Source organism: Lineus longissimus, chromosome 16 (genome assembly GCF_910592395.1).
Source record: "Lineus longissimus chromosome 16, tnLinLong1.2, whole genome shotgun sequence".
In the NCBI taxonomy this organism is placed as follows: domain Eukaryota; kingdom Metazoa; phylum Nemertea; class Pilidiophora; order Heteronemertea; family Lineidae; genus Lineus; species Lineus longissimus.
This window is the reverse complement of record NC_088323.1, coordinates 3,217,735-3,230,678: the sequence shown is the minus strand read 5'-3', so window position 1 is coordinate 3,230,678 and position 12,944 is coordinate 3,217,735. Positions and strand designations below refer to the sequence as shown.

The following is a 12,944-nucleotide window of genomic DNA, read 5'->3' as shown; positions in this document are numbered from 1 at the left end:
TTGATTATCGTTAATAAAGTTTCAGGTCATGTACTGCGGTGTTCCTGAAACGTAGTCTTCTTTGCCTGCTCCGGCTCTTCCGTCTTGGCAAAATGCCTTTCCTTCGATTAATGCTCATTTGGCATGTCTGCAGCCGGCCCCGCTGTCAGATAAGGCCAATATTCTAAAGCACAGGCCCTGTACATCTTACATACTAAAAAGGCATAGCGGGACAGGTGACAGCTTGCCTATGTCCATCCCCATGTTTTTTTCAGTCTGGGCATCTAGATCACGAGTGATTATCGAATTCGCGATGCATTGTACACATATTGTACTGTCGCTGAAAATATCATGCATTTTCATTGATATGCCATTAAACGTTCAGCCTTTTATGTGGATTTCTTTCATGAAAATTGAGGTCAATATTCTATGATCTAATGCATTGTAGCTGTGGATAAATGGACCGTTCTAACACGCACTAAATAGTCTGATAACTGCTCTCCGTCGTTGCTGATATTACCATCCAAGGCCGGCGCAATAATAAAGCGTCATTTCTGATTCTCGGATTGGTCACCAAGCTTGATGTATGTCTACCGATATAGGGGATTATGTGCATTGACAAAGGCAACTTGGTAAGGTCGTTATTTCATTAGAAGGTTGTCCGCGCGGTTCCAAAAATGGCGCCATTAGTTACTTTCGTATCGCGCCTCGAGCATGTCGAGGTGTCAAACCTCGCGTACGGGCGGGAGAGAGTGTCGCCATATAGCCTGACTTGCGAATTTCTGTCGATATATCATATGTAAGTTCCGTCTGCTGAAATTAAATTCATTGTCTGTCCTCGTACGGCCAGTCTCAGTTTAGGTTAACTCGTTGTGACTTCTAATACCACGGCAACCACTACCAGACCACAACTATACTTTGTCGTATATAGTAACAGTCCAGATACACCGTATATACTTGGACCTAACCAGCATGTTCTCCAGCTAAAGGACTTTCTCGGTGAATTCAAACGATTTTACCCAGCTCCTGACCCCCCGAGCTTTGTTGGTTCGTTTTCAAATATTCATCCCTTCTAAATTTAAACACAAATGACCCCATAACACCCCCCACCACCAAGCTGCCAACGTATTATATCGAAAAGGGATCTTCAAACACGGAGTCTCAAAAATTAAACTATTGACCATGCTATGCAGACATTCTGCTCGTGAATACAGTGAGATGCAAATTAAGATGAAAGGAAAACTTAAAATCATAGCCAACACTAACAAAAAAACCAACTACAAAAGGAAGTCTGACCCAAATAGAACTGGGGCATTTTGATTAGTGAATGTAATGTAGACGAGTTGATGAAAATATGATATAATTAGGTTATGAGTTTTTCTCTAAAATATCCCTCAAGCAGAACGTTAACTCAATTGGGCTGACTATTTGAATATCGGGAATAAAGTCTCTAACAGGTGAAGACTATCATTATTACACAGAGGGAAGTTATAAAGGTTTTTGATATAACATGTCGACATTTCGTCCTACAACGTTCGAGCGAGGTTCTCCTTGCGCGCAGTTAAAAAAGATCGGACTTAAAATCATATAAAATGGATATCACACACGGCCTTCCTACCACTTGCACCACAAACCAACAACATTATGACGCCAGGCCCCCGACGGCAATTATATTCAGAGATTGTGGTGATATCTTAGGCGACATGAGATGTTATGTGAATCCCTCAAGGAATAGTTCAAGCAGAACTGCCATGGCCTAGAACCAGTAGACAGTTAGATTAGCTGTATTATGGTTGTACATTCACACTCGCCAATAAAGTATTCAACAGGCAATGATTATCATTAACAGACATGGACACAGGGAAGTTAGAAAGTTTGTTGATATAAAACGTCAACATTCCCACTCACCATGTTACATGTGACATGACATGATATTTTTGTACATTTTTTTTTTCAGAAGGACGCAGTGTGACCGGACGACGGTTGTATCTCATGGAACAATATTCTCAGCTTAAAGAACAGTTTTGGACCTAGAGAAACCCGGGATATAACAAGCATTAAGTGCCTTCATGTTAGACTTCTCGTATATAATATGATGTGATTTACATATCTCGGAGGGGTAATTTTGAAAGAGATCACGAAGACTGCGTAACATTAAGGGGTTGCATAATACCTGCATGGAGGCATTTTCAACTTTCTCAAAACACAAGAACTAAATCATCATGGCGACTTCTCTCGGGCGTTTTTCTGAGCTGTACCAGATGTACCAGGCGGCCAGAGGGGAGAATATCACGGCGTAAGTCGCGACTATTATTACTTTTCTTCGATTCACGATTTCTTTATCTATTCAAGAACAGCATCGGAGACCAAACTATTCGATCAATAAAACGTCTCCCTCAAAAATCCAGTTTTCTTCGAACTCGTTAAATCTCGCCACTTTAGGCAATCTGCGAGAATTGAAGATGTCCAAAAAGGTCAATACGTTGGCACTGATTTGATATTCATCAAAGAACACGATTTTAAAAGCGCCCATCATATATTTCAACAGTGGTTTCCTGTCTTCTATTGAATGCAATGAGATTTCTATTGGAATTTTGTGGTCTCATGATAAAGCATACTGATGGCACGCAAAAAGGGTATTCAAAACCGGTTATCCAACAACATGGTGCTGACAAGGTAACATGATAAGTTAGTCACACTTCATATTAAAAACTACTTAATTCATGTTAAATTATACACATAATGTATATATTAACACGCTGGTTTGACGGGTAAAATCGTAACTTTTAACTTTTAAAAAAATTCCAGAAGATCAGCATGCGACCGTTTGGTGAAACAAGATGTGTTTTACTACTGGGTGATGCTCCCGTCGGTAAGTTGAAACCTTGGGAGTTTCTTAACTGTGGAAACGTTTTAAGCTGTGAAACTGCTGCATTACGAGTTGACCTAAATCGCTGTAGTATTCAGCAAGACATTGCCAATATGGATTGACTATTTAGTAAGACAGTAACACAACTGCTTTTGATGAGTTTCAGTCAATGGACTGCTCATCCTTAACTGACGTGTCAGAGGCCTTCGCACGGCTTTTGGCCCGACAATTTCAAAACATAACTTAGGACGCACGAAGGTTACCAAATGAATGAGGTTGTGGGTCGGACTTTCATGGATCACAAGCGGCAGTTCTTCACAATATTGAATGTTTAAATGACCTGGTTACTGTAACATGACTTTGCAAGCTCGTATGCCCACTGGATGGCTTCTGATCATAAATACCTCCTCAAAAAAGTTTGCCCTTTTGTTGACAATAACACCATTGGCTTTAGTCTCATCCCTCCACTCTTTTAGGTGGGGATTATCCTCTCACTGATGTTCTTCGTAAGAAGAGTTAACCTGTTCCCAAGGTGCATAGATGGCAGATTTGCCATTCTGATGTGAGTATGAGTTGAAAGCCCGGGTTGAAGTAGTTAAGAAGTGAACTGATTCCCATTTTCTGTTCATCCTATCTCTGCTGTTGGTCAGTAGGGAGTCATGGTAACAATTACATGTAAAACCAGTCGACTTCACTGATCAAGCAAGAAGTGAACAAGAAGTAGTAGACATTACCATCTTCATTGTCTTCAATCCAGTCCCATGAACTTCCTGGACGACAAGGGTTACCGGCTATCCTACGCTGCAGTATTTGGCTTGACGGCCTCACTCTGCCTCAAGATGATACTGCAGGAATACCCAGTGCACATACCGGGACCTTCATATGTACATGGTAAGTCCAGTTGCGCCATAATGACAATAGTGTAACTCATGCACAGACGAATTGAGATTGACCGTCAGACTCGTCGAACGGAATAGGCAGACAGATTCAATCCCATGATTCCATTGGTAATAAGGTTCTTCAAGCATGATTTGCATAACATATAGAGAGAAATGCACCGCAGCTTCTCCTTCTCGGTCTCTGGTGGTGGTTGGGAGACTGATTCTCCACGGTGGTAAAACTGACCGGATTGCAGGTTCCCGTTGGCCAAAACTTTTCAATCAAGGCGGCGAAATCCTGACATCTTGTGAGGATGTGGTTGATTTATATTTCCTACTTTCAGTGTTGGTGAAAATTGCCACCATGTTGCTGTACGGGTTTGCCCTATACCCTCTCCTTGCGGGGCTGACCATGGGGACAGTCTTGAGCCTGGGGCTTTCCACGCTCTATATCTGGATGTTCTTCATCGTCAACATGATACACCTGACTGATTGCTCCGACGACTGGCCTTGGGTAAGTCCTCAGAATTACTAACCACGGGCAGGTAAGACACACGCTTCTGCTCCTTGTGGCGCTCAAAAGCAGTTCTAAAATGAAATTTTCCGACATCTATCGTGTCTATCATGTCCATGGTAACTCTTTTCTACATATGTCTACAAACTCCGACCAATAGTTCCCCAATTTTGGTGTCATTTGTCCTGATGTATTTTTCCCGATCTCTTCATGCATGTATTGCAGTCCGTAATCTTACAGACTCGGCTGCGTCAGGATTAGTTGGTTTCTCTCCTTTTGGCTTTTTAAGCCCGGATAGTTCTGCATCCCTTATTCGGATTCTAGAACAGCTTTGATACTGCTCATACCTATTCACTTGTGAAACTCAATTTTTTTGTTTTCAGCAATTCTTTATGGAGACCGTGTTCATGCAGGCTTGCCCTGAAATCTTGTGCTCCTTCTTCCTGTCCATAATGATTCCGTGTAGATTCGTCCAGAAACTCATCAAGAGGATCAAGAAAGAAAACAGGGAAGAGACAGTAAGTTAATTGAAATGTCATGAAATGGAAGTGAACCCAAGGCATAAACAGACATTGTTCCTGAGTCACTCTATCATAGAATATTTAAAATCGTTACAGCTGTTTTCCTTGGACCAATGCATACAATGATGTAGGAAGTCAAAAGTAAAGAAATCGGAATATTTTCATCGAACTTATTAAAGCGAGAAGAAGGCATTTTAATAAATTTTCAGTTGTTTCGTCTCTGATTTGATTTTCAGGTAATAGCTGTGGTTGAGTATAAACCTTTGAGTTATCACAGTTATCACGGCAAAAGTGCTTTATCTCATGTCAGGTGCGATGAAGTCCGATTTTAAGGTTTTATCAATCTTCCTTCAAGACTTCTAGGCATAGGCCAGATCAATGGTAGACAGTTGTCGGTATCTCACAGTACACTGGCGCTATTCACGATATTATCATTTTCACCACTTTGTCGAATCATGCACAGTTCTAAACTATAATATTAGACATATGGTGATGCCCTTATACTGGAAGATGACAGTTGCTTAATCAATTCAACGTCTCGTCATTGATTTTGCTAGGGCCTGATCATAAAGCAGAAAACCAGTTTTCGGACCTAACAAACTTGTCATGAGAGAAAGCCTTAACTGCAAAATTTTCACTTAGTCCAGTCAATTACGAGAGGAAAAAGATTTCATTTTTATTAACTTTCACCACGGTAAAGGGAATGTCATTCATATTTTAAGAAATACCATTACAGAGTTCACCCACCTCTGAATAATAGATGCTTGAGAACGGACTTCAATGATAATTGCCTTACATTATCTGACGACATGTATACTGTTTCTTTAACTATAGAGTGTGCCCGTTTTATTAATCAAACTCTCTAAGATGGAAAGAGCAAAACTGCAAAGGAAAGTGAGTTCTTGGCATCTGTTCACCTTTTTTTCTACATTCGTTCACTTGACAATGGGTAATTGTCGTGTCTTCTTGAAAATGGATACCACTTATTCCCCTTTGTATCTACGTCCTGACCTCGAATTTTTTTGTGGTAAAAATGTATGAAGTATACAAACTTCGGATTCAGATGGTCCATGTAAGTTGTTAAGATCCCTGAATGGCATTTTTAGAAGGCTTTACTAATACTCTGAACTTCCTTTGGTTCTCCTTCGTGAACGAAAACTATAAGAAGGAAAACCAAAGGATGTCTCTTCCTGTCTGCCGGGCATCGCCAAAAACCAAGCAGCCATATACATTGGGGTCGAGATGCAGAAAACGTGTGACCTGTCGCTGTATGAGCGTGACGCTACTGCTATTCTTATCAGCCCTACATGTACCAGTTATCGCGTCTCTCTGTTCAAGTAATGTACACACGTGTATCACTGCATACTTTAATGAATTCTTTAAATACGCGTTTACACTAAACATGACCAGTATAGAACTATCGTACCATCTTCCTTCACTTCACTCGCACAAGCAGCAGTTCACTTCAACAAGGCTCTTAATACCGAGTTCAAAGTAATCCGTCATACCAGCATATACCTCGAGACGCAGAACTTGGAAGACTTGTCCGTCATAAACGATGATCCGGTATATGCGAATCCAATAATAGTGGGCGTCCTTTCCACGAGGTGGTTTAGTTATATTCAGAGTTTTATAGAATATAGGAGGTTAGTTAGAGAGGTGAAGACGAGGCCCCATAGTCAGCAAAATAGTCTAGATTAAGTGTAGGAGTTTCATCCGGTTCCCAAAAGTTCGTCATCCAGACGCCCAAACGCACGATATTTGTCATGGCAACCTGTGATTATACTGACCACTACATCAGCTGAATTTCATCGACAATCGTCACGCTATTAGGGTTATGTTGCAGCTACACAAAACACTCGTTTACGCAACGATTAACTCTTTTTTGAAACCAGCTCAAACATTTAAGAACAGGTCGACATTTAAGAACTACCAGCTCAATTGTCGACGCGATCCAAGCATTATCGTGAATCAATTAATCCAAATTCTTTAACTATCAATTGGTTGAAGATGGACTGGAGTTTATTCGGTGACTTAGATGCATTTGCAGTTGTCTTACAACTTGTTGCCTGCAGCGCATTATTCTTAGCTGTAAATGTAATGAAATTTGTTATTGATGGAACATTCACTGAGTAGACATAATGAGGTGATCGACATAAAAAAGAGAATCAAACATTTACCGAAATTCGGCAACATGTGTGTCGATGCAATGAATACTTTTACATTGATACAGCCATGTAATCAGTATATTCTCTTGTACAGTTTTAAACAGTTATTCCGTTCTTGATGATATTTCCAACAACCTTCGACCAGCATGGTATCGGAAACTCTTTAAAACCGATAAGGAAACGAAGTATTTCAATCTTCATTACAGCAAGAATTTTTTGAAGATTCCTATCAAGCCAAGTATGTGAGGGCGCTCTTCAAGAAGAAACCCAAGTGGGTGTAAGTAGTCCATCGCTTTCAAGCAGACGGATTGCAAAAATTCGTACAGTCTTTCTGTTATCACAATTTCTACATGCAACTGGAGTTTGCCATGGGATAAATGGCAATCACATTTAAACACTTTACTGATTTTGATGATGTAATTAACTTCTGTATCATTGTAACTTCAGTTTCCAGTGGAAATTGTAAATATCTTTAAGGATGATTTCAAAATGGTCTTCGGTAATTTCGCAAACCGCGTATTACAATATATAAGTCTAGCCATGACGTTGCATGCACAGTGCCCAAACGTATCAGTCATGTGCTAACGCCTTCATTTTATTCTATTCATAAGGCGCCAACTTATAAATACCTTCTTTTCGATAGAATACTGCAACTTCCCTTTCCAAAATCTAAAGCCAATCATGAGTGAGGCATTAGATAACCTTTTGCTACTGGCCACATATAATTGTGGATCGTGCTTATATACATAATTTTGTAAACCTTGTAGGCCTAACCATCATTTTATTGGATTGTAGCGACGATGGCGCGCCAAAGCCAAAACTAAAACACAAACTCATCAATAAGGTGAAGGCGATGACTTACACGAAAGTCGCTGGGTTCCGCTACTCTCCACGAATCATTGCGACCTATACGGCCGGGGTAATTCTTCTATACTTGGTAAGTACATCTGTCAAAATAACCAAAGATACGCTGTCTAACAAGTGTAATGGGTCCTATGATTTGGTTCAATTCGCCTTTGAGCTCCTTTGCAGCACTTTGGAATACAATGTAAGCATAGTATCAAATTCAACAAAAGTAAACTAAAATATTGTTTTCAGATTGCGGTATACACTGGCACGAACCTCTTGAGATATATCGAGTCTGTTCTAGGCCCCCTCAACAAACTCATCGAACCTAATAAAAAGTCACTGATGGAGGTCTACGCAAACCATTCGTTTGGAGTCAGTGCCATCGATGATTTGGTCATCGTTCATCATTGGATCTGGACTGGAAAATGTAAGTTAAAAAAGATACAGGGTGTCCAAAGTATTTCTAATGTTGCACTCATGTGACATCATAAACGTGGGACGAAACCTAGGGGCTATTTTGAGTTAAACAATATTTAGAATACATATTGAGTGGGCGCTCTCCAGTGTCCACGCATAGCAGATGTAATATGGCTAACAGATAGACGTGTTTAGTCAGTCTACCTTTAATCTTTTCAGTCTGTGTCTGCTTGGCACTGTCCCTCGCGTGCTTCATTGGTGTAGTGCAGATTGCCCTTGGATTCAGAGCCTACAGGTGGGTGTGGTTTCACTTGTCATCTCTACGTGGCCTAATCCAATTATCTCGTACCCTTCTTTGCATTACGCTTATCACACCCCTAGGCCGTACATAATTTGATACAAACTAAGCCTCTCAGTCGTTCTCCATGCATTGTGTTAAAAACAAAGATCATTTAAGCGTGAACCTAATCCGTTGGCGATAGGCCTCTGCCGAACAAGAACTTTGAAGCCACATGTATTTTGTTAAAACGATGATCACCCATACGTGAGCCTAATCCGTTGGCCATAAGCCTCTGGCGGACAATAACTTTCAAGCCACATGTACCATGTTAAAACTAAGATCATTCAAGCGTGATGCTTATCCGCTGGCCATAGTCCTTTTTGAGAAATGACTTCTTGCAATATTTTATGAAAGTCACACTGTTCGTTTATTTTTAGGGACGATATTCTTTCTGCCTGGAGTGGGGACTCCTCGCGAGTTGGTAAGCGAAGAGGCTACCCGTCGCTTACGGTACGTGCTTCCTTTTACGTGTTATAATTCTGGAATAAGCTGTCACGACGCCGATGTATGGGGCTGATTGTATGTCATCAAACCTTTCTAAAAGGGTGTGTTATGTTTTATCTGTCAGACACGCAGCTTAACATAGATTTCACCAAACATAATCCCATCGTTTTAGTTCTAATCAAGGAACTGCATCGGAGGATACAACTGCTCTTTTAAACACTTTATTCCACATTAAATCCACCAATACAATTTTTTCACCCTGTAAAATGTTTTTTCTTGTCTAGGTTGGATTCGTGCGCTACTCTGGCTATCAAGTAGCCTACATATTTTGGGGTGAGTATAAATTACCATGGCCAGTCAGATATATCAGCCTGTCCCATCCAACTGAGCATATCATTTCCACCTGGATCGAAATTAGTCAATTCGACAGACCGAATCAGTCCGTTTTAAAATAAGTCTATAGCCGTGTCCTGGCAATTTCCAAAAAAGAGAAACAATTGGGGGAAAATTACATGAGAAGATGACTTTTGCAGACTTATCTGGGTCCTGAAATGGTCGTAGCTTTCTCTGTACAGTTGCAAAGATATTTTGCCAGAAACATCTGTGATCCCCAAGTATAAAGCATCCTCTCTTTCAGCGTTCGTGCTCCAGTTTGCTTTCTTAGCGGTTCTGTTTGCGGGCCTTTCCTACATTATCTTTATTCCAATGATCTACAGCAAAGCAATGTGGTTTCTGCACATCCTACGCAGCTACTGGTAAGTGTTCAAAATTACTGACATCGCTGAAGTTGAGCTTAATTTGAATTACCAGGCATTCGTCCTTGCTTTGAAATCGATATCCAATTATCATACCAATAATCCAAGGGACACTGACACGAAGTACTTAATCTATTCGAGTTTGTTAATGAGGGCATTGGGAAGTATTTTGAACAGCAGGCTCTGTGTGCGAAAAGCCAAGATATGCGCGAACTGGTAGAACTTGAATATCGTCTATACCCTCCTAGGCCAGTCACTGGATATTGCATTGCTTCATTTCTTATTTTGATTTCAGGCCAATTATTGCCATCAGTTTGGGTGTCAACATCGCCTCCAAAATCGCCGCCATATTTGTGTTTCTCCAGAAAAGAGGAAAGGTATTTGCCCTCAACAACAGGTAAACAGTCTTCCAAGTGTCAAGATTGTTCACAGTGCTCAAGAGATGTTGATATCATTATCTAACCATAGCTTTTCCAACCGTCTCAATACTCCAAATTGCTCGTTTTAACATAAGTAATGCCCTCCGCGTTAAAGATTTCTCAAGGCTAATAAATTGCCATACTGAACCTAGTCGTCTTATACCTTCTTTATGAGAATCCGGTATATATCGTCAGATCGGTACATACAGCAGTACTGTATAGTTGTCGCAATTTTTGCGGAGAGGCTTTAGTGGCGTTTGCGTGAGAACTCTTTATTTATTTCAGACGACTACTCTTCTGTGTCATGTACTTCCTCTTCTTCTATAACGTCTTCGTCGGGTTGTTCTCCTGTCTTATGCGTATGATCAAATCCATCCTGTTTGGTCTGTTCTTCCTGAGCCGACTTGACTGTAGCACTCTGCCGAGGCTGTTCGAAAAGATGGACCCAGGTAAGCAAAGTTTAAACCTAAGGTTAACGTGCCCCTGCATTTTGGCTGTGCAGAGTATTTCTGTATATCTGTATGACAGATTACATACTTTTGTTTGGTTTTCCAGTATTCGAGTATTTTCGTTAATATACGCCAACAGAACTCAGGCTGCTTGCAGTGTGCTTAAATCCCTCATTTCAGGTTTCAAGGCATACGTTGGCCTCATCCATGTAGAGAATGCTCATACCAATCCAGTTCTTATGACCTTTGTCAACATGGTGAAAGAGGAGATCCAAGGGAAGAGAGACACTGTGAAGAAAGAGGAAGAGGAGTTCAGAGACTCTTATAAGAAGATCGGCCAAACTGACAACGTGAATAAAGGCCTAGGTGCGAGCGGGCTTTTAAAATTGACAAACCACCAAGGACCTTAAATGAAGTCGTAAAGTATTCACAAGATTTTCGACAGGACTGGTAGAAAAAATGTGATCACCGCGGGAACTTGATAAGTTTTCGAAGTCGATTTCGAGAAGGGCATGGTCTACAATCATAATAATTCAATTCAAAAACCAATTTCGCTCCCAGTGGTTTGCCGTCGCTCTCCAAAGCAAATAAGCTAAGATTTTGTTATTCAGTCTTCTACTTTGATTTTCAGCTAATGAAAAGCTTAAGGACAGTATGGAAAAGCTGAAAGATGCTGAACAAAAAGAGGTGGAGAAGGCAATGATGAGGCGACGGAGGGCAATGAGGGCCCAGTGGTTTCTTGCCTACACATTGCTCAACAACCTCCCCCTGAGGGCAACCAGGTACTATATGTTGGGTGCTTCCTGTCAATCTGAGGGAACATCATAGGCTTTGGCTGTTGGTGCTGGCGGCAGTCTTCGGACTAGTGGCTACTGACCATTCCGAGAGCCCCCTATCGTCGAATTACTCAGTGAATAACGCACACACTGTCAATACATTTAACAAGTCACTACAGTCGGACCCTTTCAGTCGACAGTTCACACAGCATAGACGATTCGGTTATTTCGTCTTGGTTATGACTCGAGAATAACTATCTGAATAAATATTGGCCGGGTCTATTTGGCAAGCCGCTCGCCGAACAGGCATCTTTTTTTGTCCTGTTTGGAGAGCCGCTTGCCAAACAGCACTAAAAAGCCACCCTGTTCGGCCAGCCGGGCTTGCCAAACAGGTAAAAAAATCTACCCTGTTTTAGCGAGCTGGAGACTTTACTTTAATATTAATGAGTTCGGCTCTCCATTCAGGACAAGAAGAAGTCGCTGTTTGGTAAGCCGGGCTTGCCAAATAGTCACTTCCATAAAATGTTATCATTTCAGGAAGCACTACATTGATGCTGAGAAGGAGAGGATAGAGAGGCGGTTCCGAAAGGACAGGCAGGAAGGGGATGAAGATGAAGATGAAGATATGAAGAAAGGGGATGAAGATGCGATAGAACTTGAGGAGGTTGAGGTTAACGTGAATGGGGACACACAAAAGGATAAGAGTGATCTCGCCATTGGAGATATCGCGGTCTAAGATATCGAAGTGAGATGATATTAGTGGAAAGTCGATAGCACATGTTACTCAGACGCTAACAGTCAACGAATGGATATCCGAATGTTAGGATGTATCATCTTCAAGAACGTGTCCAAGAACTTATAACGCGAATGGGGACCCACCAAAGGATAAGCGTGGACTCGCCATTGGAGATATCGTGGTCTAAGATATCGAAGCGAGATGCTATTAGTGGAAAGTCGATAGCACATGTTACTCAGAGGCTAACAGTCAACGAATGGATATCTGAATGTTAGGATGTATCATCTTCAAGAAGCTGTCCAAGAACAAAAACTCAGAATTGAGAAATATCTTAATGCGTAAAACTGTGTCCATGAACAAATACCCAAATTTTAGGATATATCTTAATCTGCAAGAAGGTGTACATGTACATGAGCAGACGTCTATATATTGGGATCCATCTTAATAGGCAGATGTGCACCTAAGGTTGATAATTGTGTGCATATACCTATTTACCATTTAAAGCCCGTATTTTAAATTTCCTTAATATTACATTGTAATGGTGTTATGATCTTGTATATGTAGCTGTCATTTGTGTAACCACCACTTTTTGGCAAACCGAGGCTTGTCCCAAGGATATCATAGGCCCTCTTATTCTAATTTCAATGTGTATAATATATAGGATGGGACAGGTTCAGTCAAATCATCTTGCCATATGTTGTTTACTTTATATTCTGTGTAAATTTGTATTGAGTGAAATATTCATTGTAGAATATTTTTGTATTGTTGAGCTGTAAAACACACGTATACACATCATAACTTTTCTAGGCATAAATATATCAAAGCTTATT

General features: G+C 40.8%; 1 protein-coding gene across 3 annotated transcripts in view; it reads left to right on the top strand.

Annotated features, from left to right (window-relative positions):
- Positions 1–12,944, top strand: part of LOC135500125 (receptor for retinol uptake stra6-like) — a 25,347-nt gene extending 12,403 nt beyond the window's left edge. For 2 of the 3 annotated variants that reach the window (XM_064791369.1, XM_064791370.1), the window contains exons 2-19: positions 1,937–2,275; positions 2,788–2,851; positions 3,325–3,410; positions 3,606–3,739; positions 4,071–4,240; positions 4,624–4,758; positions 7,136–7,206; positions 7,725–7,866; positions 8,028–8,205; positions 8,415–8,490; positions 8,913–8,985; positions 9,264–9,312; positions 9,617–9,734; positions 10,030–10,131; positions 10,439–10,602; positions 10,783–10,968; positions 11,234–11,384; positions 11,916–12,944. In XM_064791369.1, coding sequence (XP_064647439.1) covers positions 2,202–2,275; positions 2,788–2,851; positions 3,325–3,410; positions 3,606–3,739; positions 4,071–4,240; positions 4,624–4,758; positions 7,136–7,206; positions 7,725–7,866; positions 8,028–8,205; positions 8,415–8,490; positions 8,913–8,985; positions 9,264–9,312; positions 9,617–9,734; positions 10,030–10,131; positions 10,439–10,602; positions 10,783–10,968; positions 11,234–11,384; positions 11,916–12,114 — 2,172 coding nt within the window. In that variant the 5' untranslated portion in view covers positions 1,937–2,201 and the 3' untranslated portion in view covers positions 12,115–12,944. Of the gene's footprint in view, positions 1–412; positions 612–1,936; positions 2,276–2,787; positions 2,852–3,324; positions 3,411–3,605; positions 3,740–4,070; positions 4,241–4,623; positions 4,759–7,135; positions 7,207–7,724; positions 7,867–8,027; positions 8,206–8,414; positions 8,491–8,912; positions 8,986–9,263; positions 9,313–9,616; positions 9,735–10,029; positions 10,132–10,438; positions 10,603–10,782; positions 10,969–11,233; positions 11,385–11,915 lie in introns of those variants that run through there. The other variant, XM_064791368.1, reaches the window with a different exon arrangement.